Source organism: Siphateles boraxobius, unplaced genomic scaffold, assembly GCF_051911475.1.
Source record: "Siphateles boraxobius isolate OS27281-9 unplaced genomic scaffold, OSU_SipBor_1 7, whole genome shotgun sequence".
NCBI lineage: Eukaryota > Metazoa > Chordata > Actinopteri > Cypriniformes > Leuciscidae > Siphateles > Siphateles boraxobius.
The window spans coordinates 32,615,200-32,640,310 of NW_027509197.1; the positions used below are offsets into that span (position 1 = coordinate 32,615,200).

The 25,111-nt window shown below is 36.0% G+C and overlaps 1 protein-coding gene and 1 long non-coding RNA gene across 4 annotated transcripts in view; one reads left to right on the top strand and one right to left on the bottom strand.

Moving 5' to 3' along the window:
- Positions 1-15,697, bottom strand: part of tfpia (tissue factor pathway inhibitor a) — a 37,716-nt gene extending 22,019 nt beyond the window's left edge. The window contains exon 1 of one of the 3 annotated variants that reach the window (XM_077216002.1): positions 15,338-15,697. In XM_077216002.1, coding sequence (XP_077072117.1) covers positions 15,338-15,419 — 82 coding nt within the window. In that variant the 5' untranslated portion in view covers positions 15,420-15,697. The remainder of the gene's footprint in view (positions 1-15,337) is intronic. The other 2 variants (XM_077216003.1, XM_077216004.1) reach the window with 2 other exon arrangements.
- A 7,129-nt stretch (positions 15,698-22,826) lies between these two features.
- On the top strand, positions 22,827-24,536 carry LOC143723502 (uncharacterized). Its single transcript, XR_013197133.1, has 3 exons — positions 22,827-22,945; positions 24,164-24,316; positions 24,410-24,536. It is a non-coding gene; the product is annotated as an uncharacterized LOC143723502 (long non-coding RNA).
- The last annotated feature ends 575 nt before the right edge of the window (positions 24,537-25,111 follow it).

Below are 25,111 nucleotides of genomic sequence, written 5' to 3' on the forward strand. Positions count from 1 at the left end.
ACTCTCCATTACACTGTTCATCATTTACAAAACAATCTGCAAATGCTCCATTTGATTGAAGATTACTAGGGCACATGAATAAAATAAAAAATGTGCATAGATAAATAGTTTATAAAAAAAAACACTGCAATATTCCATAAAAAATAAGAATTGTCAATTTTGATTTCATGGTGATTTTAAACATGACCCGTCAAAGCAAACATTCCTTTACTCTTCCATTTGTCATTTGAGCATATGGTGCGATGTTGTGAAACTATTTGTCTATTTGTGTCTTGCTCTAGATGCAGTCATATTCAAATGCATTTCACAGATCCATCAGAATGTCACAAATCCCACTATATCCAAACAAACCATTATTGGATCTTGGTTAAATAATTACATTGTTTTTTAATGAGGAGGATGTTTTAAGCTTTGAAACTTCCAGAAAGTTTTAATGGTACAAAAACATCTTATACTTTGTCAAAAGATCAAGACAAATGTGATTTCTCATGTCATGAAATCTTTAAACTAGGCCACAGTGCGTGACAGTGAAGTTATTTATATTGTTACAAAAAAAATTTATTTCAAATAAATGCTGTTCTTTTGAAGTTTCTATTTATCAATGAATTTCTGAAAAAAGGTATCAATTTCCACAAACTAGTATACAATTGTTTTCAACATTGATAATAAGAAATGTTTCTTGCAGCAAATTATTTTAAAATATATCAAAATTGAAAACCGATGTTTTAAGTTGTAATAATATTTCACAATATTCCAATTTTTACAGTTTTTTTTTTTTGATCAGATAAACGCAGTCTTAGTGAGTATAAGAGACTTCTTTGGTGTTGTCTGGTTATCTTGATAAATATTACAACACAGGCTTGCACAGCAATCAAACTCTTGCTCAGGAAAGGAAAATGTGTAATTTCTGTCACTAACTGGTTCCCAGAAGATCTTTTGTGCACCACAGGTTTACCAGGTTTAAAATGTTTACCCTTTTTAAATAGCTTTCAAAAATACATTTGAAATAATTTACTTATATAGTTGTCTCTGCAAGTTAAAGTGTGATTAAAGCATTTTAACATGGAAAAAAAGAAAAACGATATGGGTGTTTTGATTTGGTTATCTTTTGCACTGACTTGTAACCTAGCTTTTTTCACTTTGTTGTTGTCAGGTAAACTGACTTGATCCGCGTCTCGGCCTGTTTGCCAGTGACATTGCAGATCGTCTTTGTCTACAAAATCCTTTGGTTATTTGCAACACCTTAAAATCCCAGATAGGTCCGAACTTGTTTATTCTACTACCGTTCAGAAATAACAACAATGGGTGACCTAGTAAACCTTGCCGTGTCGGATCCATGAAACTCTTATGGGACAGAAAATCCACCTCACTGTCACCTTGTGCAATTATCTGAGGTCTGCAGTTCGGGGCTCGCTGAAGCAAATAATCCCATACACTCCAATTAATCATTGTCAGGTCTGCAACTGACTGCATGAGAGGATTCTGGCTCTTTAAATGAGTGTGTGGCCACGGGTCTGCTCAACCGGGACACCTGATGTAGACATACGTAAAATGGGAAAGATATGCAACAGCATTGCATGGTATGCTGTATAGCTAGTTAACCGCCTAAAGTAAAAGGCTTATCTGGTTTCTCTCTGTCTCTGCAGTAAGTCTGTACACAAAACAGAAAATGTGAAAAGGAGAGCACTGATTAACCACCACAAGGCTGTTGATGTAAATGTGCCAGGCAGGAATACATGCATGGCTTCTGGATGTTTAGAGGCCTCATCATGTTAAATACAAATTTGAAAAATACAAATATATTTAAGCTCACTTTCAGTTAATTGCTTGTTCAACCTACTGATATGGAAAGAGTTTTTAAATTTTGCCATATCGCCCACCCCTGCAGTGCTAGTTTTGATCCGAATAAGTTAATGCAACAGATCAAACAAGGTCTTGACAAACTGGGAGACCTTTTGACTGTTTTCTACACATTAATTATCACCATGGGAACAGACTCATGAAACAAGTTGATACTCTTGGGCACAGAATGTTTGACTTGAGACAAGCCTTCTGGCACTATTATGTACAAGGCTAATAAGATGTTGCATGATAAAAGCATACATTTTGGAATCAATATCAGACATAAAGTATTAAAAAGAGGACAGATACATTAATGGTGGAAATCACAATATGATCATTTTTAGGAAATTAAGTCATGCCCTTTATTTAAAATGCCACATTTCCTTATTGGTAAAGTAGTAGCTAGTCAACCTACATAATTTGGGGTTATTTTAGGAAAATAAAAAAACAAAATGATTTTGTAAAATATGATACCATGTTTTGAAATATGAAGCATAAGCTTAACCAACAGTTTCTGAGATTTCTGTCTTTCCACATTCAAGTAGATAGGACCTGTACTTGCATGCCTATTGCGATAGAAAATAGCTGCCAGGGGGTGTTGTTAACATAGCTGCCAAATTCACTGACATGCCTTAAAAGGAACTTTGGATATTTTTTTATAGACTTTAAGATCTCACACACATGCTTTTAAAGGTTTATAAATGAGATGACATAATGCACTAAAACGCAACATCCTTCCATCATTTTTCAGTCAGTGATTAGCTGACTTTGGCATGGGTAAAAAAAATGTATCCTGCCACAAAGAAGTCTAATAATCCAGTGTAAGAAAAACACAAGAGAAGATATGACAGCAAGGGTTTGTTGATAATATTGATAGAACAGCCCATATGAGTGATTCTGACATTAATCTTGTGTGTTTTGAATGGAAATCCCATTCAGCATTAAAGCTACTCAACCATGCTACTGTGTATCGCTAGAGTGACAAACAGCCCAGAGGGCATTTGCAATAAATTAGTCTTGATAAGTGATCTTAATACAGTTCCTTTATGATCAGACGAGAAGAAAAAGCACAATGTCAGAACGTGCCTTGACACAACCCTATTGCTGAGCTGGTTTGTAATGAAAGCAAACCAATGATGTCATCTCACGAAGACTCATTGTGGAAATTCTGATACATGGCATACATGATGAGCAGGCCCAGACAGAATCGGCACTTTTTTTTATTTTATGTGCTGATTTTACAAGAAATTTATTTTGAATTCTTTATCAAAATTAACCCAATATATAAAGTGTGGGAATGTGAGGAACCGGATGCATGATGAACTTAGTTCTGTAGAAATGTCCTGAACTTTCTGTGGAGTTCTGTGGGCACAAATTCCATGTGGGCCTGATGATAATTCTCAGTGAACATGTCTCACTGGTAATAATTCTCTTAGAACTCCTACACACAAGGGAAGTATTTGTTGAATATAAAATATGTTTTAATGGCAGAGCGGTATAAAGTATCTGCATAATACTTAGGCTACTCTTAGTAGTACATCGCTTATTATTTTGGGGAATCTGTACTTTACTTGAGTTCTGCTAAGACCAAATATGTTTACTCATTTTACTCCATTACAATTTCATCCGATCTTAAAAGTAACAAAGCACATATGTCATACACAGTGCTTGGTAGTGACTGATTATATGAATCAGGATTATGTTATTAGATTCCAAAAATGTTGTACTTGTAATTAGATTGTTATGTTTTAAAAATGTTCATAATTAGATTACAGTAACTTAGATGACATGATTACATGCCATGCAATGGCATTAAATTATTCATAATCATTCATTCTTTTTACTCTTTATTTCTGCTTTCCAAATGAATTTCCTATTGTTATACGGTTTAGCTTTGTCTATATTCACAATATAAAATGGCCATGTAAATGTCATGTCAATAAATTTGTGATGCTTCTAAATTTGGGCACAAAAGCACCTCTAAGTTACACCATGTATGAGATTAATAATTATGCAAATTACTAACCACTGCTGATATATAGCTGTGAAACATGCAGTGACCTTACCTTTTTGCGCATGCGCGTGCGATCTGTGTTTGTGTTTGGAGCTCCGTCGAATTGATTCATTAATCCCTGATTTTCTTCTTTACCACTCATTTATAAACAAGCACTTTCTATTTTTTATATCATGTGAACTTATCCTCGACACTATTCCTTATAAAAAACAATCGGATTGCTTTGATATCGCTACTTAGATCCAACTTTCCGAATCTCGGCTACTAGCCTTTAGCCCGCTAGCATTTCACGCGTGGCCTCGCGCCTATCGACCCTCTCATTTTACACCCGTTTGACTGAAAGGATACGGGTTATATCCATCATTTCAGTCCTAAATTAGTAGTGATATTGGTAGTATCACTACTAATTTACTGTTCATCTGTTATAATGGCGAACATATCGGATGTGTGTCTAACGTTACCTCTGAGTGCAGGTGAGGACACATTCGAGCTGGTTTCGGTACGATTGGAGCTGGAGTCGGTGGAGAAACAGATCCGCGTTCTGCTGGTGAAGCAAGCCGAGCTGCGAGATCGGCGATCAACGCTTGAAACATCACGCGCCGATGCTCACAAGTCAGTGGTTAGTAACTTTTTGACTCCGACTTCGTCTACTCCGTGCGTTTCTCTGCCCAGGAGGACGCGATCATCTCTGCCTTCATTCACTCCGGCACCGAGGCAACACCATGGACCCTGGGTGATCCCACAGCGGAAGACACGAGCCAGGACCAGACCAAGGACTTCCCCGCCCCTCCCGGTCTTCGAGATCTCCACCCGGAACCGCTTCTCCCCTCTTCGCGAGCCGGAACGTGACGCCGCCGTGATCATCGGCACTTCCATGGTCCGTCATGTCCGTGCTACCTCAGTTAAGCGTAAGGTGCGCACTCACTGCTTTCCTGGTGCTCGTGTTCTTGATGTCGCTGCACAGATTCCCGAGATCCTGAACGGTGACGAGCGCGTCGGAGCTGTGGTCCTACACGCGGGGACGAACGACATCAGGCTGCGGCAGACGGAGGTTCTGAAGAAGGACTACAGAAGCCTGATCGAGACGGTTCGCAGCACATCGCCTGAAGCAACGATCATCGTGTCTGGACCGCTTCCCACGTACCGACTAGGACAAGAAAGGTTCAGTAGATTATTTGCTCTAAATGAATGGTTAATGTCATGGTGTAATGAACAGAAACTGCTCTTTGTAAATAATTGGAATCTGTTCTGGGAGCGACCTAGGCTCTACCGTGCTGATGGCCTGCACCCCAGCAGAATCGGAGCGGCTGTTCTGTCGGACAACATCTCCAAGACGTTACACACCATATGACTAGTAAGTCAAAGTCCAAATCACAGTCTTTGCTGTCCCAACTTAATTGATATAAGTAGTGTAGAACATTATATAGAAACTGTGTCTATTCCTCGCTTAGTGAGGCCAAACAATAAATCTAGTGTAGGATCTAGCAAAAATCTTATTGTAATTAAACCAGAAAATCTAAAAATCAGTGAACAAAAACAATTTCTAAAGCTAGGTCTTCTAAACATTAGATCGCTCACACCTAAGGCGGTTATTGTAAATGAAATGGTCACAGATAATAGTTTCGATGTACTTTGCCTTACTGAAACCTGGCTTAAACCAAATGATTATTTCGGTCTAAATGAGTCTACTCCACCAGGATACTGTTATAAGCATGAGCCCCGTCTGATCGGTCGTGGCGGCGGTGTTGCAACAATCTATAGAGATATTCTTAATGTTACTCAGAAAACAGGTCACAGGTTTAATTCGTTTGAAGTACTTGTGCTAAATGTTACGCTCTTAGATGCAAGAAACAAATCCATATTATCTCTAGCCTTGGCTACCCTATATAGACCTCCAGGGCCCTATGCTGATTTCCTAAAAGAGTTTGCATACTTTCTCTCAGATCTATTGGTCAATGTCGATAAAGCAATAATTGTTGGAGACTTTAACATACACGTAGATAATACAAATGATGCGTTAGGGACTGCGTTTACAGATTTATTAAACTCCTTTGGGGTCACGCAAAACGTCAGTGGTCCCACTCATCGTCTAAATCATACACTAGATTTAATTATATCATATGGAACCAATCCAACTGATATAAATATTATACCGCAAAGTGATGATCTCACTGATCATTACATGGTAACTTGTATAATACGTACTGCTGAAATTTGTCATGTTGCGCCACGTTATAGACCAGGCAGAACAATCGTTCCAACCAATATAGATAGATTCTCAAATAGCTTACCTGATCTATCTCAGCTGCTCAGTGAACCCAAACAAACAGATGAACTAGAGGAAATGACTAGCAGTTTGAGCACCATGTTCTCTAGTACACTAGATATTGTTGCACCAATTAGATTAAAAAAGGTTAGAGAGAAAACTAAAGCACCATGGTACAACAGTGCTACGCATGCAATCAAGAGAGAAACTCGTAACTTAGAGCGTAAATGGAAACAAACTAATTTAGAGGTCTTTAGAATCGCGTGGAAAGACAGTATGTCACGTTATAAAAAGGCTCTAAAAGCAGCCAGGGCTGAGCATCTCCGCAAACTAATAGAAAATAACCAAAATAATCCAAGGTTTTTATTCAACACCGTGGCTAGACTAACAAATAAACAAACATCACCAGAGCAAAATATTCCATTACAATATAGTAGTAATGATTTTATGAATTACTTCAATGAGAAAATAGAAAGCATCCGAAACACAATTGTAAATATACAATCCTCTATGATGTCTTATGATTCAGCCTCAATTATGGCCCCTCTAGAACAACTACACCGCTTTACAACTATAGGACAGGAAGAGCTAAATAAACTTATCATTGCATCTAAACCAACAACATGTTTATTAGATCCAATACCCACTAAACTACTGAAAGAAGTGTTACCTGTAGTGGAAGAGCCTCTTCTCAATATTATTAACTCGTCTTTATCTTTAGGTCATGTTCCAAAAATATTCAAACTGGCAGTAATAAAACCTCTCATTAAGAAACCGCAATTAGATCCAAATAACTTAGCAAATTACAGACCCATCTCAAATCTTCCATTTATGTCTAAAATACTAGAAAAAATTGTGTCCGCTCAATTGTGCTCTTTCTTACAAGAAAATTATATCTATGAAAAATTCCAGTCGGGATTCAGACCGCATCATAGCACAGAAACTGCGCTAGTTAAAATTACAAATGATTTACTTTTAGCTTCTGACCAAGGCTGTATCTCAATACTAGTTCTACTCGATCTTAGTGCTGCGTTCGATACTATCGATCATAAAATACTCTTGGATCGACTACAAAACTACACTGGTGTTCAGGGACAGGCATTAAGCTGGTTTAGATCGTACTTATCAGACCGTTACCATTTTGTCTGTTTAAATGGGGAAAAATCAAAGATAACGTCAGTAGACTATGGTGTGCCGCAAGGATCGGTGTTAGGCCCTCTGCTATTCTCAATATATATGCTGCCACTTGGTAATATTATAAGAAAACATGGAATTAATTTCCAATGTTATGCTGATGACACTCAATTATATATCTCATCACGACCAGATGAAAACACTAACTTATCTAAATTGACAGAGTGTCTAAATGATATAAAATGCTGGATGACGTGTAATTTCCTGCTATTAAATTCCGATAAAACGGAGGTACTACTTATTGGTCCAAAAAACTACCCACAAAATCCCTTACAATACAACTTTAATTTAGAAGGATGTCCTGTTACTTTATCCACTACAGTAAAAGACCTGGGTGTTATACTAGACCGCAACTTGACTTTCGAAAATCATATTTCATATATTACAAGAACAGCCTTTTTCCACCTTAGAAACATTGCTAAGCTACGCAACATGCTATCTGTTTCTGATGCAGAAAAGTTAGTTCATGCATTCATAACCTCGAGACTAGATTACTGTAATGCTTTATTAGCTGGCTGTCCTGCATCCTCAATCAACAAGCTACAGTTAGTGCAAAATGCAGCTGCTAGAGTTCTTAGTAGATCAAGAAAATATGATCATATAACACCAATTTTATCATCTCTACACTGGTTACCTATTAAGTTACGTATCAATTACAAAGTATTCCTACTGACCTATAAAGCCCTAAATGGTTTAGCTTAGGGCTGCAACTAACGATTATTTTGATAATCGATTAATCGGACGATTATTTTTTCGATTAATCGATTAATCGGATAGAAATTTAATTAGATTTTTTTTTTATTATAACTAAATAAAACCGTAAATCAGGGTATTTATGTGTAAAAGTGTACTTTAAAAAGTGCAAAAGCCACACATTGAGTTTTACTAATATCAATATTTGCATTGTTTTTAATGATAATTGCTGATGGCAAGTTAACAAACATGATTATTGTTAAAAAAATGATATCCAACATATTATGTTTTAACACAATTTTTGTTAAAACAAATTTACACAGACATGTTGTTCAGATGTGAATATCTGAACTAAAAACAAACTAAAAACATCTAAAATATATAATTCATTTAATTTTTATTTAAAATTAATTATATATAAGGAATATAAGGATAAAGAATATAATATATATTATATATAATATATAAAAGAATAATATAAGGATAAATTGATTAAATAAATATAGAAAGACTGAAAACAATTGTGTGAACGTAGAGCCGCAGTAGATCGCGTTTGAAAAACAATTAAAACTTAGTAGACAAATGCTATAAAAAGAGAACGGAATGGAGGTAACGTTACCCAGCAAGCTAACAGGCTTGAGTAAAGGACAGGAGAAATTATGCATTAGTGCACAAGCATTCGCTGAAAACCACTGAGTACAGTGACTAAAAAACAATATTTTACTGCTGCTGTTATTAACTGCCTTTTTATTTAGTGCTTCGCTTTGTAAAGACCGTTTTAATTTAACCTATTTCTGCGGTAGCGCTATTTTAATCCATCACCTACGTTGCGAGCGAACTGATTGCGCAACCTGATGCTCGAGACAAAATACAGACATCCCAAGATCCCGGAAGTCCCGGGAGTCTCCCGCATATTGATTGCGGCTCCCTGATGCCCGCGAATTAGTTCAAACTCCCGAAATGAAATCTAGAGCGCGCAAGCAAGAGCGCGCATGCGAGACAGAAGAGACTGCTCCAAACCGTGTAGCGCGCGCGCTCGGCAGAGCGCCTGAGGGAGAGAGACCTTGCGTGTGTGTGCGTACCAGTAAACGCTCCCCGTGACGTAAGCAGACCAACTAATCGATAATGACATTCGTTGACAACGATTTTCATAATCGATTATAATCGATTTTATCGATTAGTTGTTGCAGCCCTAGTTTAGCTCCTGTGTATTTAACAGACCTTCTATCGCCATACAATCCATCGCGCTCTTTAAGATCACTAAATTCGAGGCTTCTGGTCATTCGTAGGATATCTAAGTCCACTAAAGGAGGGAGGGCGTTCTCGCATTTAGCTCCTAAACTCTGGAATAGCCTTCCTGATATTGTACGAGACTCAGACTCGCTGTCCCAGTTTAAAACTAGATTAAAGACGCATCTCTTTAACCAAGCATTCACTTAATGCTTAACCTTTGATACTACTGCTGAATCAGTTCGAATGCATTAACATTATGAACATCAGCTATGCTAATTATTTCCCATCTGCCTTTCTGCTGTTATCTCGGGACGCTAGTCCCGAGGTAAATAGCGTTCGTCAGCTCCAGTTTGTATCCAGCCTCTCACGGAGACTTCAGATGCCCCAACGCCTGTGAAGAGACGACGACGCCTGTGAAGAGACGACTCAAAGCCGGCGATATGTTATGCCATAAATTAACACTTGATTAACTAACTGTATTTTTCTATGTACATTTCCGAAATGCAATTTCTGTAAAGCTGCTTTGAGACAATGTGTATTGTGAAAAGCGCTATACAAATAAATTTGAATTGAATTGAATTGACCATCACAAATTATTGACCTAGACTTAAGTCTGTATATAAATATTTAAAACCTGGAAAACTTTTAATGTGTAATGTCATTGCTGTTTTCATGTTTATTATTGTTTGTTCAAGCAGAGATTCCTGAGATTTTAAGTACATTTTTTAATAATTTCAAACATTTGCATGTTCACACAATTCTCTGGTATTGGATAATGGTCACATTGACATGCAGGTAAACAAAACTATGGTACACAATGATCCCATTCAAAACTAAGTGATGAACAAGTTAGGTCAAAAATAATATGATAGTAATGTTTCATTTTTGATACACAATAATCCCATTCAAAACTAAATGATGAACGAGGTCAAAAGTAATCTAAAAGTAATCAGAATACATTACTAAAATGAGTAAACTAGATTACATTACTAACTACAATTTTCAGTAACAGACTACAATTTGTAAGTAATCTACCTAGCACTGGTCATACATCACTATGACTTAAATCTCTCCCAAACGATTTGATAATAAAAATTTCCTTTTTTTTCATAATGTGACTAAATAAATGTAACTTGCCTTTTATGAAAATAGCCAACAGGGTGGGAAATTAACTTTTTTGCCCACCAGCCACAGTGGCTGCTGGATGCCCAATTTTACCAGCCACTTGTATTATCTACCAGCCACTTTTTCTGGAATTCAAATTTATGAATGAGAACTGTGACTTTGATAACATTGACGTCCATTAAAAATATGTCATTCGTTTTATCCATTTAACAATATGAGTTATGCTGCACTCAGGCGCAAATTTATGTTTTCCTCCGTGGATGCTCACAGGCGCACGCCCTTTTTTTTTTTTTTAAGAAAAAGCACTATTTAGCACAAACAGGGCTACCATAATATGTGAGCAACATGTATGTACATGTTTGTATTTTGGAGAGAATTTTATGCATGGTTATTTTACAGTTTAGTTTTTAATATTAGTTAAGTCTGTATGACCATAAATGATGGAGTATTTAAATGTATTTTGCTGCTATTTGAAAAAAAATCCAGCAAAACGCGCCAGCGCGTTTGTCGACCCCAGAGGCTTAACTCGATAATAAAGCCGTAAAGTAGGCTATCTTTCAACTCAGGACAGCACCACTTCTCACAAATACAGATAGGATTGGAGATGAAAAGTTTAACTGACACATAATCGAGCTCCGGAGCACCCACGGTATCGGCTCCTATCCTCGCGGCTGCTAAAACTATCGCTAAACTAAAAAAACGATAGGTATCTAGCCATCACAAAACACAACTTCAAGTTAGTAATTTACTTACTTGCACATCCAAACGTAGTCCCGAAAAGGTCTGCCCTTTTTGCCGATCACATGGACGTTTCTGAATAGAATTGGTCATATTCATTATTGACACTATTTTAAGGTTAGTTGTTCCTCTAATGAACAAATTGTTTGCATTTTCGGACGACGCATAGGTTTGACAGTAAGTACAGTGCATGGACTGTTCGACGGGAAGGTAGGCTAACCATTCCCTCGTTTTCCCTTCGTCATCAATGCGCCACTTGTTCGAAAAGTACCTTCACTTTTTATTTACTTTGCCCTCAATAGTTTGTACATTCTTATACTGCTGACTCCGCGGCGGGCCTCTTAACACCGGGCATATGTCGCCACATTTTTTAAATTTTCCTTTCGTCTGTAGGCTACCTCAGCTCAGCTATATGTGTCACGGTCCGTTCAGCGCCGTGTCCGTGCGCTGTGTCCGTGACGCACAGCGCTGAAAACCAATCAAATTAGTTACTTGACAAAGTGCATTATTTTTACTTAGCAAAAGCATTCTTTGACAAAAGATGTCCAATCCGTTACAAGGAATGTTTTAAATAGTAACCAATAAAATTATGTTTTACAATCTACCCGCCACTGTGGCTGGTATACAAGGCAAAGTCACCCGCCACTTTGAAAAAGTACCAGCCATTGGCTGGTGGCAGGTGCTAATTTCCCACCCTGATAGCCAAGTACTACGGAGCCCCTAAAGGGACGTGGTGTTGGAAAAATTTTGGGATGGGAGATTTTTTTTCTTTTTTTTTGCATTCCCTCGCAAAACGTTTGCTTTTCCCCGCAAAGATATTTGCGTTCCCGCGAAAAAGCTGTTGTGAGCTCGGACAGACACTTCCTGTTTAATGTCCCGATGGCAGTGTTTAAGTGTTATGATTTCAATAACTTAACATCGCACATCCTGCGATGTGACTATCGTGGATGCCCACATTGCGATGTCGATGCTGAAACGATAATATCATGCAGGCCTATTTGTCACATTTGTAAAAACCCTTGCGTTCTCCCTCTACGCTCTTGTGACACACTATTGAAATCAATGTATTTACAGGATTCTCTGACGCAGTATAAAAGTGTGCAGGCGCCTTTAATCTCATCGAGCTTTTAACAACCCACACAAGGTTACTCTTCATGTCTTGGCCTTTTTACACTGTTTGAGCAATACAGCTGCCATATGAACACATCTGAGAATAATGAAATTTTAAGCATGTAAGTCTATATTTAATGACATCAGTCTTGCATGGATTCATCTGGAGAAAAGTGTTAGCAAAGACAGATGCAATTACAGTCTCTGTCGTAGTCCAATCAAAAGAGCACACTTCTCCTTGACCTCTCCTGATGTTTCACTGGAACTTCAGATATGGCACTTATAGACCATCCAAAAAGTCCCTTAAGGGAGGAACTTTCTGCAATTCTGCGAAGGGTCTCAAAAAACACTGAAATAAACCATTCTTCTCGAAAAAGGGTCAGACCTCAGGAAAAAGATAGAGCTATCGGCTCAGACAAGCCTTCCTCTAATGACTCATTCAATGAGGCATGACTAATAGCTGTATATTTAACCCAGAAAGAAAAAAAAAATGCGAGGATTATGCATCTAGCAGCTTAGGATGGCTTTGCAGGGTTCAGTAAAATTTATTGATGAAAATGAATATCCACAAAATATACAGAGCCAACGACAACTCTGTGAGGCTGAAAGTGTTTCTTAAATATATAAACAAATACAAAACCCTTCAGAATGTGTTAATTTACATAGGCTAACCAATATTCAAAACGCTGTCAGTTATGTCATTAGCATAACGAGAATTCATTACATGTTTGTTCATTGAAAAGGTTACTAATAAATCACTGGTTCACACACTGTCGAGCCATATCAGAAGCCTGATCTCTGCATCGCACCATTCTTGAGAATGGAGGTTTGCATTTGGTTGTCTCTTTATGAAAGCTGCACAGCTGATACTAGAGTACAGCCCCATTATTCACAGAAAGGAACATCTCTTTCACTACCTTCTACATTTTTCAGGACTAAAAAGCATGTGTCAGAAGAATCTTTCAAAGGAAATTGAACTACTATTTCTATGCACTATGCCTGGTGACAACAGGGGGAAAAGAGTATATATATTGAAAAATATATACAGTATGTACTATTTAAAAAATTAAAACAAAATCACCAATAATCACAATTTTTCCAAAGTAATAAAAACAACAACTATGTATTGGTACCTAACCAATAACCATGTTTTGGATAAATCATGGTTACATTTTGTCTTAGGATATTATTCTGGTGCTCAATCAAGTTTATATATGGGCTTCTTGAACCATATTTAATCACACTGTAGGCTTCAAAGGAAAGAGGCATCACTTTAAAGTAAGTCAAAGTAAAATCTGCCCAAACACGAAGCAAGTAGTCAAGCAGGCACATTTTTTATAACATTACCATATGCACAAGCCAGAGTTTTGCAGCATCCATATTTCATTACACCCATACGTACACCAATCTATTTTTAAAGATCATTTAATTAAAACAAATCCTTTCATCATAACAGCAACAGTGTTGAGTTGAGATTGTGACCTCCAAGCATTCAGAGACGCTAAAGAGATTTATGGAGGATTGAGAGCCAGCATATTGATTGGTGCAGTTAAGTAGATCTAAAAGTTTACAATGCATGGACTGCAGCCAAGAAGAACAAAACATTTATTCGGCATAAGCGGTTCCCATACAAATTATTAAAGAGCTATGGCACCAAGGGGTGGGTTCTAAGAAAATCTTAGATTAATAACAAATTAATCACATTGTACTGAAACATCCAATTCTTCATATATTTCATATATTTTAGTCAGGGACCAAAATTAAAAAGGGCTTGGGACAAAAATTAAAAAATAAATATAAAATAAATGTCCAAGATATTTCAAATAAATATGGGGGGCAAAAAGTTCCCTGTAATGAATTCATCTTATCTAGCAGATTTGCTATTATATCTTGTGTATTATTAACAAATACTTTTTTTTATGTTTCATTGGTTCAATTCTTTAGATACCAGCCCTGATTGTTTAGACTTATTTCACTGATTTAAAATAAATATAAATGGATGGCGGAAATGGATTGCATTCTCTGTGCTTATTGTAGCCAATAGAAAATAAGAAATAAATGCCTTATAAATAAAACGCCCACTGAAAATTAATTAGTTTTGATTTTTGTAAAAATTATTAAGAGGCAATATTTGCTAAATATTGAATCACTGATTTTGGTCTGAATGACTGACATGAAAATGAACTGATTGATGAAATCTTTGCATTTAATGATATCTGTTGGTGTCACCAATTAAAAAAGTCAAGGAATACACTATTACAGTAGCCTATATCTAAATGACTAATTTTTTTTATTTTATTTTTTTATCAGATTTCCTACACTTAATCTAAGAACATGTAAAATTACATTTAGCTATTTCCTCTTATAATATAATCAAACATTACATACTTGCAATAACACAAAAAATATAGCCATTCAAATCTACGAGACATCTACTGACCCTTTTGTTTGTATTGTAGGGATTAAATACACCTACAAAATAATAAGTTAAATTCCAATTCCCAAAAGTTAAAATGTCATCTTCCCATGTTTATCACAGCACAGAACAAAAGTGGCACAAAATGCTCGTTTTAATGTCAAATCCTTTGAATCCTTGACTTTCATCTCCTTAAGAAATTGTGATTGTAAATACACACAGCCTTTGTTGACATAAATAAATCCTGAAGATTATTTTGGATTTAACCATCAAAGTTGAGCTGAAAGTTTTGAGCCACCAGAGCGCTTGAACTCTCAATGGCGGGACACCTTAAGAAACCATAGGATTTAGTATGCAATCTTTATAATCCTGTCATCTAAAATATAAACTTTATAGCCTATGTAACGTTAGATTTAAAGCAGCTTTGTGTCTCTATAAACACTTTAAAAGGTGAATACTGATTGATTTGACTTTAATTTCCTTAGTGGTCGTGTGAGGGTAAAGTTACGAGTTCTGACAGAAAATAACTTACATTATTACACTCGAATCATTATTGTATTTAAATCGACAAATAGAAGAGCACAGTTGAGTCTTCTGTTCTTAAAATGCGTTTAGAACTTCTAGAAGTGCTCCATAAAGCGGAATATTACCTCAAACTTTGGGAAAATGCACTTTAAAATTCTAATCATAAAAAAAAATAACTCACCCCTTGCAAATTTCGTCAAACATACTCCAATAAGAGGCAGTAGAAGCAGCAGTCTACATGACAAGCTCAGTAATGGAGCCATTCCAGCAGGAGAGGCAATCACACGCGCTCAGAGAAATGTGGACTAGTAAGTAAGTAGCCTATGCTGTAGTTTAGTTTGTGGCTCCAAATAGTCAACTACTCCAAGTATTCATTGACTGCACGGTAATAATATCACCCACTTCCGGGTGACCGTTCGTTCTGGTAAAGTGTTCTAATCTAAAGAATTTCATGATTCTGATTCCCTTTAACTATTCCGGTTCCATTTACGATTCTTTTAGTAGCCTAGCCTACTTTTGAAGAAAAAATATTTGTAAGAATGAAATCCAATTTCCTATTGTATTTAGTCTACCCGCAGTAGTCAGTTGCTACATTCATTTTAGAGTTCAGAATAAAAACACATAGCCTATCATTACAGTAATAGGCTACAAATAATTCAAAGATTAGTTTACAGACTTTTTAATGACTCATGTAAGCATATACAGTCAAATTGTTCCTAACTTAGGATATACAAAAACAAACAATGTGATAGTAATTTATTCACGTTTTTAATAAAAATACTGATTACAGGTAAATAGGCTATCTTTAAGTTCTAATGCAGAATAATTTATTCCGTTAGTTCTTGGTTCATTTAGAGTCGGACATCATAATTAAAATAGCATACTCATTAATACATTATCGACAATAATATAACCTGCGGTTCATTTATTTATTTATTTTTCTCTCTAAAAAGAACCGGCTCCAAGAGTCGTTCTTTCGGGCATCGAACTACGCTAATCGCTCTGTACATTTTGACTCACTCAAATGAATCAGCTCATAAGAGTCATTTTACTCTTATGAGCTCCCCCCTCCACGATAGTGATAACCCTGATTGAGGGCATGACACTCAGCTTACAGGAACTGGATTTGTATTCTTTAGTGACTCACTGCTTTTGCTTGGCCTTTTGAATAGATGGTCTGTATCTGTCTTTAGGGGAATTATGATTCATTTTTAGAGGAAGTATTAAACCTAAATGAAACTTAGACAATTATATCCACTTAAAAAAAAAGAAAAACAGCTGGTGTTTGCCAAAGTGCTGTACAACACAGGGTCACAATAAAATAAGTAAATATATATGATTCAACATATAGCAGCTCTTATATGTTTGGGCCTGCCTAATATAGAGGCAAATTATTCTAGAGTTCAGGGGCAGCAACCACAATGATACGGTCTCCCTGCTCTTCAACCTCAAATGACCAAAAGCAAATTGTCGGCATACCCAAGTGCTCTTGATGGAGCATATACGGCTGTATTAAACCTGAGAGATATTTTGAAGCTAGTCCATTTAAAGATTTAAACACAGACTCTAAAATCTTAAAATCAATCCTAATATAAAATGGAGGCCGATGGAGGGAGGCCAATTTGGGCTAACTGTGTTCACATTTGGTTTTAAAGTGCCGAAATCCATATGCTGGGCTTCACAGGCATCACTAAGTCCAAAAGCAATGATTTAAAAAAAATAATAATAATAATAATTAAGGCCATCAAGGCTTAAATATCCTCAAACCACTTCAACAATGGTTTTAGAGAGTTTGTATCTTTCCATTTCAAGGGCAGATAAAGTTGCGTATCATCTAAGAATGAAACGAGATGCCTTAAGAATTTTTAAGAATGGATCCTAAAAAGTATAGGTGCAAATGTTGCAGTGATGTCCAAAGACAATCACCTAAAACACTCTAATGGATTTTTATGGGCCAACGTATTTATTCAGCAATGGGAGAAAAATAATGCGAAGATTCAAGATTGGAGACACTTTAAAGGGTTTATTCACTCAAAAATGAAAATTCTGTCATTAATTACTCACCCTCAAGTCATTCCAAACCCATAAGACTTTCGTTCATCTTAGGAACACAAAGGAAGATATTTTTAATAAAATCTTAAATCTCTCCTCCATTGACAGTCTATGCAACTTTGATGCTTCAAAAACTTCATAAAAAGATCGTTAAACTAATCCATATAAATTGAGTTGTATAGACCAAATTTTCTGGAGAGACTCTATCACTTTATATGATGAACAAATTGAATTCAGGCTTTTATTCAAATACAAACATTGATCAGTGAACATAAACAGAAGCTCAACCGAACCTGCTTGAATCAACCTCATTGGTTCTTGTGGAAGCTCAAACATCCTGCGCAAAACGAGAATGAACCTCATTGGTTCTCGCACATCAAGCAAACATGCATGAGACTGATGTGTGAGTTGATGAATGTGTATATGTGAATAAAAGCCTTGGAACGACATGAAGGTAAGTAATTACTGACAGAATTTAATTATAAAGGCATGATAAAAAAAATACATTAACTTTTCTTTATCTACATACATGCACAATTACAGTGTATACACAGACACAATAAACTGTGCAGAGTGTCCTGATTATGTTTTCTTTAGAGTTAACGTTCAGTGCTCATATGAGTTTGTAGATTTGGATTAGCACAACCACAAGTTCTGTGTGATTGTTTGCAAAATGGGGAAAAAATGTGATTCTGATTTGTGTGTAGTTAAGGCATGAAGTTAAAAGTGTTATTCTGCTCTGTGTAATGCATTATTTGAACAGTCGGGAGTGTATTTTCTTTTGGTCGCCAGATCTGTTTTTTTCTGCCTGTCTCTGGCTGTTCCTTTTTTAGTTCAGTGTTGGACTACTGGTCAGGTCTTCCCGGTTTTCTATTTTGTCAGATAAATAGACAGACCACATTCCAATTCAATCTGTTTATTTGTTGTTTCTTTCTCAATTTTGTGTTTTCATTTCAGTGATAGAGTTTTTATACTGTGGCTGATCCGGGCATGTTTTGATTTGCGACCTTAATACCAACCTTTTTTCATTTAGGCCTATTTCTATTTCACCTCCACTTCTTCCTCAACTGTAAACAGTCATCATAATATTTGCAGTCTGCTTTTTCTTGTAAGGTTTACAAAAAAATATAATATACATTTTCAGGTTTTAAAACAGTAAAAATATAAATTTGTATGACTAATCAACCATACTTAGTTTGGATACATCAACAAAAGTTATTTCTACTGGTCAGATTAAGTAGAAATAGCTTCTTAATGTAATAACTGCACATATTCATCTTTACAGTATTCTAAAATATAAAGTGAGAACTTTTCTTTGGCCTTGTTGTTCCCACGATACCACAAACCTTGCTTTATTCATTAGCCTAAAAAAATGCGTATCAAAATATTCCATCTCAATTCAGACCCTTATCCCACATGAAATTTTATACTGCTATCATAACATCTCAATGTAAAAACAACAAATTTACAGGCGTGAGCTTGATTTATACTTTATGGTCTCAGGTGCCTATTAAATGTTCCACCACCGTCACTCAGGATATTAGCAAAATAACAACATATAGCCAACTGTTAAAATTACACTGCCCTATATTGTATTCAGATAGATAGATAGATAGATAGACAGACAGACAGAAGATGTTTTTAGTGGAAGTGACCTCATCGGATGTTATTGAGACGTGGTTATTCTGCTAAGAGACGTAAAACATTCTGGATGGTACATGTAGTCTGGATAATGTTTTTGTGGATGCGTCCTTGTTCATCTCAAATGGGTCCCACAGATTGGTGTTTACGTGAAGGCAGGTTTGAAAATATGATTGGGGCAGGCGTGCTCTCATTCCCCTGTGTTGTGCTGGCGGATGTTGCCTGGAAACAGATGGAGAATCACAGTCCATCATGCATTTATGGTCGTGATCTCCTTGAATATAAACCAGCAAGGCCACATTCAATTAGTCTGCAACCACAATAACTTGAAATGTACCAGGTAAAGTGACACTTGTAGACATCCTGTTGAGAATTAGTCAGTAAGAAAATGTAGCCTTTTTAGCTGAAATTGCACCATTAAAAAATGAGTCTTGTGATTCGATCCAAATTACTTACATTGCATTTGCCACCTACGTATATGTCCACACTATCCCCATTCACATCATCAGTGATGGGGGTAACGCAAATTACGTAATCAGATAACTTTTTGCAAGTAACTAGAAAAGTAATGCATTTTTTGTAATGCAAGTAATACTTTTTCAAATAAGTAACTCAAGTTACTTTGTTTCCCCATTATTGACTGACACCTCTTCTGTCCCCATGTTGAGAGAAACGAGGAGTAAGTGCAGAAGCGTTGTGTGCGCTGTGTAAAATTGATTGTTATTATAGTTCTAAACTAAATGTGAGCTGGCAATTACTCTTCTCACATGCACAAAAACAGATTCAGTATTCCTCAAAATGAATAAAAACTGTGAATCCAGAATGGCAGCACAGCTGTTTGAGCTGCGCCCTCTACTGTTCAGACATGAATTTGCATTTCCTTCAGCCTGAGGCTTCTTAATTTCACTTTTGGTGTAAAAGGGCCTTTACATTTGCCAGAAATACAACTTTATATATATATATATATATATATATATATATATATATTCCTTTACAATCTGCAATATGCATATTACATGATAAACCCTCTTGATTTTGTCTTAGTCAATATTACATCCCTGTCTAAAGATAATCAGCATTTCCTACAGAACATTGATCCACTGACAAAAGAGGGCCTGTGAAAATAGTGTGAGAACTGACTATTTCTGAAGTGTTGTCTCTGTTCATGCAAAATAGTGCAGCTAACAGTTTCAGGATGCTACCCAATCAGACTCAACAACAGCTCAGAACACTGATAGAGGATAGCGTGTCAGATCAAGTTATCCACTTGTCCATCTTACGGAAAGCAAACTGCTTCAGGTCACCTTGAACAATGCTTTGCACAAAGCAAAGTATCGCTTTTCCATTTGGCCCTCGGATACACTTAGGGTCCTGTGATTTCCTTATAAAGTTAAATTTGAAAGAGAGAGTTAACTGATTAATATGTATTTGGGTCTTGTGTTCATGTTATGTAAAAAGCCTGTAGGGTTTAATCCGTTGCCAATTATCCTATACAGGAAGTTGCGAACAAAGGCTTGCTGCCATAATAGTGATTCTAGCATAAATATCACTGATGAATCTTAGAGGATGGCTTGAAGACAAATATTGGACGAGAGACTTATCATGTTAGGCAGAACTTAACCAGTGCTAGTATACCAGTTATGTTTAAAAAAAATGAGACTCACGCAATTGAGCCTTTTCACACGCTCTCACGCCACACATCCATTTTCTCACGCAGAGAAAAATTGCTACGCAAAGAGGACACTGACACCGCGACAGACAAGATAGACCAGGTTACTTTTGATATGAAACCAATTCTGTCAATTTTATTATGGAATTCAAACAATAAATACCGTTTTGCCGCTTTCAAATGTTTTAAATCTGCTTTTAAATGTAACCTAGGCCTACCAGTCATTTTGCATATAAAAATATATATTTTTGATGTAGGCTAATATAATTTCAGAGGGGCTGATGAACATATCAACTATTCTGCAAAAAAAGGAGAGGGGGGTGGATTTATTTTTGGAAAACAGTATGTCCATTTATTGTAGGCATAAGCGTGCTTTCCCACACTGTAGGCTACATTATTTAGCCTACTGGTAGAAAAGAGGTCTTTTACTGCGCTTTCTCGCGCCTTTGCGTAACAACGGATAATAACACAAAACTTATTTGTGTTATAGCGTAGGTAGCGATAGTTTATTAAAGAGATTATTACTAAGAAATGTTAAAATCATAAAATGCTTATAGCAACTTACCTAAATAATAACACATCCAACAACTCCTGAATGTGCTTTGGCAAAGCGCTGGCCTCCACATTCACATAGCCTACTAAATTTATAAGCTAGCCTACTCTGTGTCGTCATCGTCCATGCAAAAGTTGCAGACTGCTCTTCTGGGTAACTGTAGGCCTACAATGTGCCTAACTGTAGGCCTACAACTGTACAACTGTGCCAATCTAATTGGGTTACTTTTAGACTGTTGTTGCATGGTTGTTTTTATTATTCTGCGGATTGAAGAATAAAATGTAATAATAAATAATAAAAAATGGTGGTTGCTGTAATAAGTTAAGCTAAGGTGCCCTTGTTTAGCACATCGTGAGTTACTTATACTGGCCCAGTTCAAATGCCCACCCTAAGTGTCTCTATATTTTGCTCTCTATGGCTCAGGTAACTCCATAAATATAAGGACCAGTTTACACGACGGTGTTTGTTTAAACTAAAAACAGAAAAATTTTAATGCATTTTGGCCATTTATTAACATGACAAAGGCGTTTTGGGGGCTTCAAAACGGGTTCAAAGTGCACATTTTTGAAAACGATACTGTTATCTTCGTGTAAACTATAAAAATGCTAATTTGTAAAAATGGTGACCTCATGTCATGGCATGAGCATTGACATTCATAATACTGACCTGACATTAATAATACAGCGTTTTAGTCATATTTGCAGATTCATGTGAATTTTACAACATTGTCATCTGTAAGCTACACAGAAAAACTTTAGCATTTTTTGTACATCGTTGTTGTGTAAACGTACCAGTCTATAAAGTTATTTCCTTTGTTATTGTCTGCCAGGTGAATATTATAAGCCTGATTATGTAGAAAATAATAGCACACCTCACCTAAACAAGCTATATGAATTAATGTTTAATTTATGTCCATAGGACTTGGGGTCTAATATTTAGAGTTAAAGACTTTGTTGAGTTTGAGCAATATTAATAATGAAGGAGGTCTTTGCATCACTACTAATTCTGATTTTCATTTACTGATACAAAAATTTAATTTGTTTCCCTATGATAAAACCTGAAACTGATATGTTTTGACTGGAAGTTGACAGATCAAACTAATAAAGAATTGGCATTGTGCAATTTTAACTTTATTATTCATACTGCTCTTATTCTGGTGCATATATGAACACCAAGTACTGTTCTTACAATTACGGGATTACAATTTAAGAAAGCAAATGAATCAGGGGGTAAAACAAACAACAATTCCAGCATAGTATCTTAAAGACCAGCTGGAGTTTAGACCTCATGAGGGATGAAAGCAAATAAGCACACTACAATAATACAATAAATGGCACATTTATATCCAGTTTCTTCTTACTTGGAAACAAATATTGACTCTAGCCATGACATTGAAGCTGCTCTTTTTAAACAAACAGATTTAAGGATCATATTAAATTGCACATTTTATTGAATAGTGTATATTGTTCAAATTCAAGACCACACAGACAAAATAAACTTGAAATCTTTTATTTATTTTGTTATAATAAGTGATAATAAGTGATCAAATAATTACTGTACATAAAATCATCCACAAGTAAGGAAAATATGCAGGAAAAAAACATATTGTACACATTTAATGTTATATATATATATATATATATATATATATAACACAATTGTATTCATTATATTTCTTAACAGGTTTACATTGCTTTAAATATTAGAGGGTGACTAATATGGTATTTTCACCATTAAATTCTCTCTGTTAAGCAGACTGCCACTTCAACAGTGCCCACCCAGACAACTCAAAAACTGCATTCCACAGAGGACTGGATGATTGTGGAATTTCCCTATTTAAATTCAGTTACCCACTGAAGTGAGACTCCCATAAGGTATCTAATGAAGCAAATAACTGATTCAGGGTTGGTTTTGAAGAGGCAGGAGGGAAGAAAAACATAGCGATGAGGCTGAAACCCACAAGCCAGTGCTGTCGAATCTCATTTAAATGTCTTACTGGAGACTGTGCCAAAAAGTGCTTTTCAACATTTGCTTGGAATAATCACAGAAAATCTCTGAGCTCAACTTTTGCTTTGAGGCAGCGAAGACAAGGCAGGCATGCCAGGCCCAACACCAATCTGGAATACCAGATTAGCAAGTCATGAACTTTATCCAGAGTATGTAACAGCAATTCAAATTAACAGATGAAATCACCCCAAAATGAAAATTCTGTCATTATTTAATCACCCTTATGTTGTTCTGAACCTGTATGACTTTTGTTTTTTCTTTCATGGAACTGAAACTCTCTGGTGAACTCTGGTATGAATTATATTAGTCATACAATAGATTTGTGTGAAATTTAAATCATTATTCCCTCATTATCTCCACCACTAGAGGGCTGTTAACTGTTAGGACCGGTTCCGAGGAATGAGTTGAACTCAAGAACCAAATCATGTTCATGATGCACAAACGAATCATTCGGTCCAGCTTTGTATTTTAACTGGATCAAATTATTTTTTCATTGATAAAATCAGACTCAAAATTCATCTTCAGATATCACTCCTTTTCTTATATACATCATTATCTCTTATTTTAGCAGTTTGGAATGACATGAGGGTGAGTAAATATTGAGTAAAAACTATGTAATTTTACATTTTACAAAACAATATCAAAAATAAATATATTTTAATCAAACCACCATAGCTTTTATTTAGTTTGCTCTGATTTGCTTTTCAGTGTTATTATTTTGCATCATTGCACTAAACACTGTAAAATATGAAATGGTCAAAAGTTATTAAAACATATGTTTTTACATTGCATTAACTAAGTTATACAAGATTCCACTCATTTGTCTAAGTCAGTAATGTGATAGAATTTGAAAATCGTAAACAGCTGATGTACTTAAAAGCACAAAAACTTTTTTTACAGTGCAGTTTATTGTTCAGAATTAGTGCATTTAGGCTGTGATCAATTAAGGGACTGGAAGTTTTAGCATTCACAGTAAGCTCAAGTTCAAGTACGGTTTTCTGATTGTGCATAGAGTGCTCATTGACATGACACAAAAACAAAAAAAGCCCATTTACACATTTTAACTGAAACTCTTTATCTTACAGATAAGCATTTTTTCCCATAAACCAGACATCTTTTTCTGCCACTGCCAGTACATGTGCTGGGCCTTTAAGGGAAAGTCCAGAAAGGTCACAGACTCCTGACTGAAAAGTCAATCCCGGGAAGCAGTTCCAGCAGGCCAGAACAAAACCATCCTTGTGAGTTAAAAGAAACTATGCCAAAAGAATTCCAAAGAAGATTTCCCTTGAACAAATTTACTGTTTCTATGACACTGCTATCTCTTATTTCAGTTTTTGGAGAAAAGCCCAAAATTCCGTAGGTTAAGCAATCCAGTGTTCTGGAACATTCAGTCCAAGCCTTCCTTATCTGCAAAACGCAACTGTCAAACTCTGGACAGAGATGGTTGTAAGGAGAGAGGTGAGACTGCCTAAACAGTAGATCAATATGAATTGAACACATTTTCCTTATGGCACATTATGTTCTAATGGACAAAAAATAAAAGAGTATCAAATGTTACCTGATATATACAGTATATATATATATATATATATATATATATATATATACACATAGACTGAGTTGAAAATCAGAGTCCTAACATGGCCACATATTTAGGTCTGGTTAGATTAGATGATATGCCAACAATCTCGTAATCAACAAGTTGGATGCAGGAGAACTGGGTAGGAATAAAGATCTGAGCCATTTTAACAAGGGCCACATTTTTATGTCAAGGTGACTGGGTCAGAGTGTCTTTGAAACAGCAAGGCTTGTGGGTTGCTCCTGGTCAGCAGTTGTGAGAATTTACCAAAAGTGGTCAGAGGAGCGACAAACCAGCAACTGGGTGTTGGGCGCCCAAGGTTCATCATCGATGCACAAGGGCAACAAAGGCTATCCCGTCTGGTCTAAGCTGTTATGAATGTATATATATATATATATATATATATATATATATATATATAGATAGATAGATAGATAGATAGATAGATAGATAG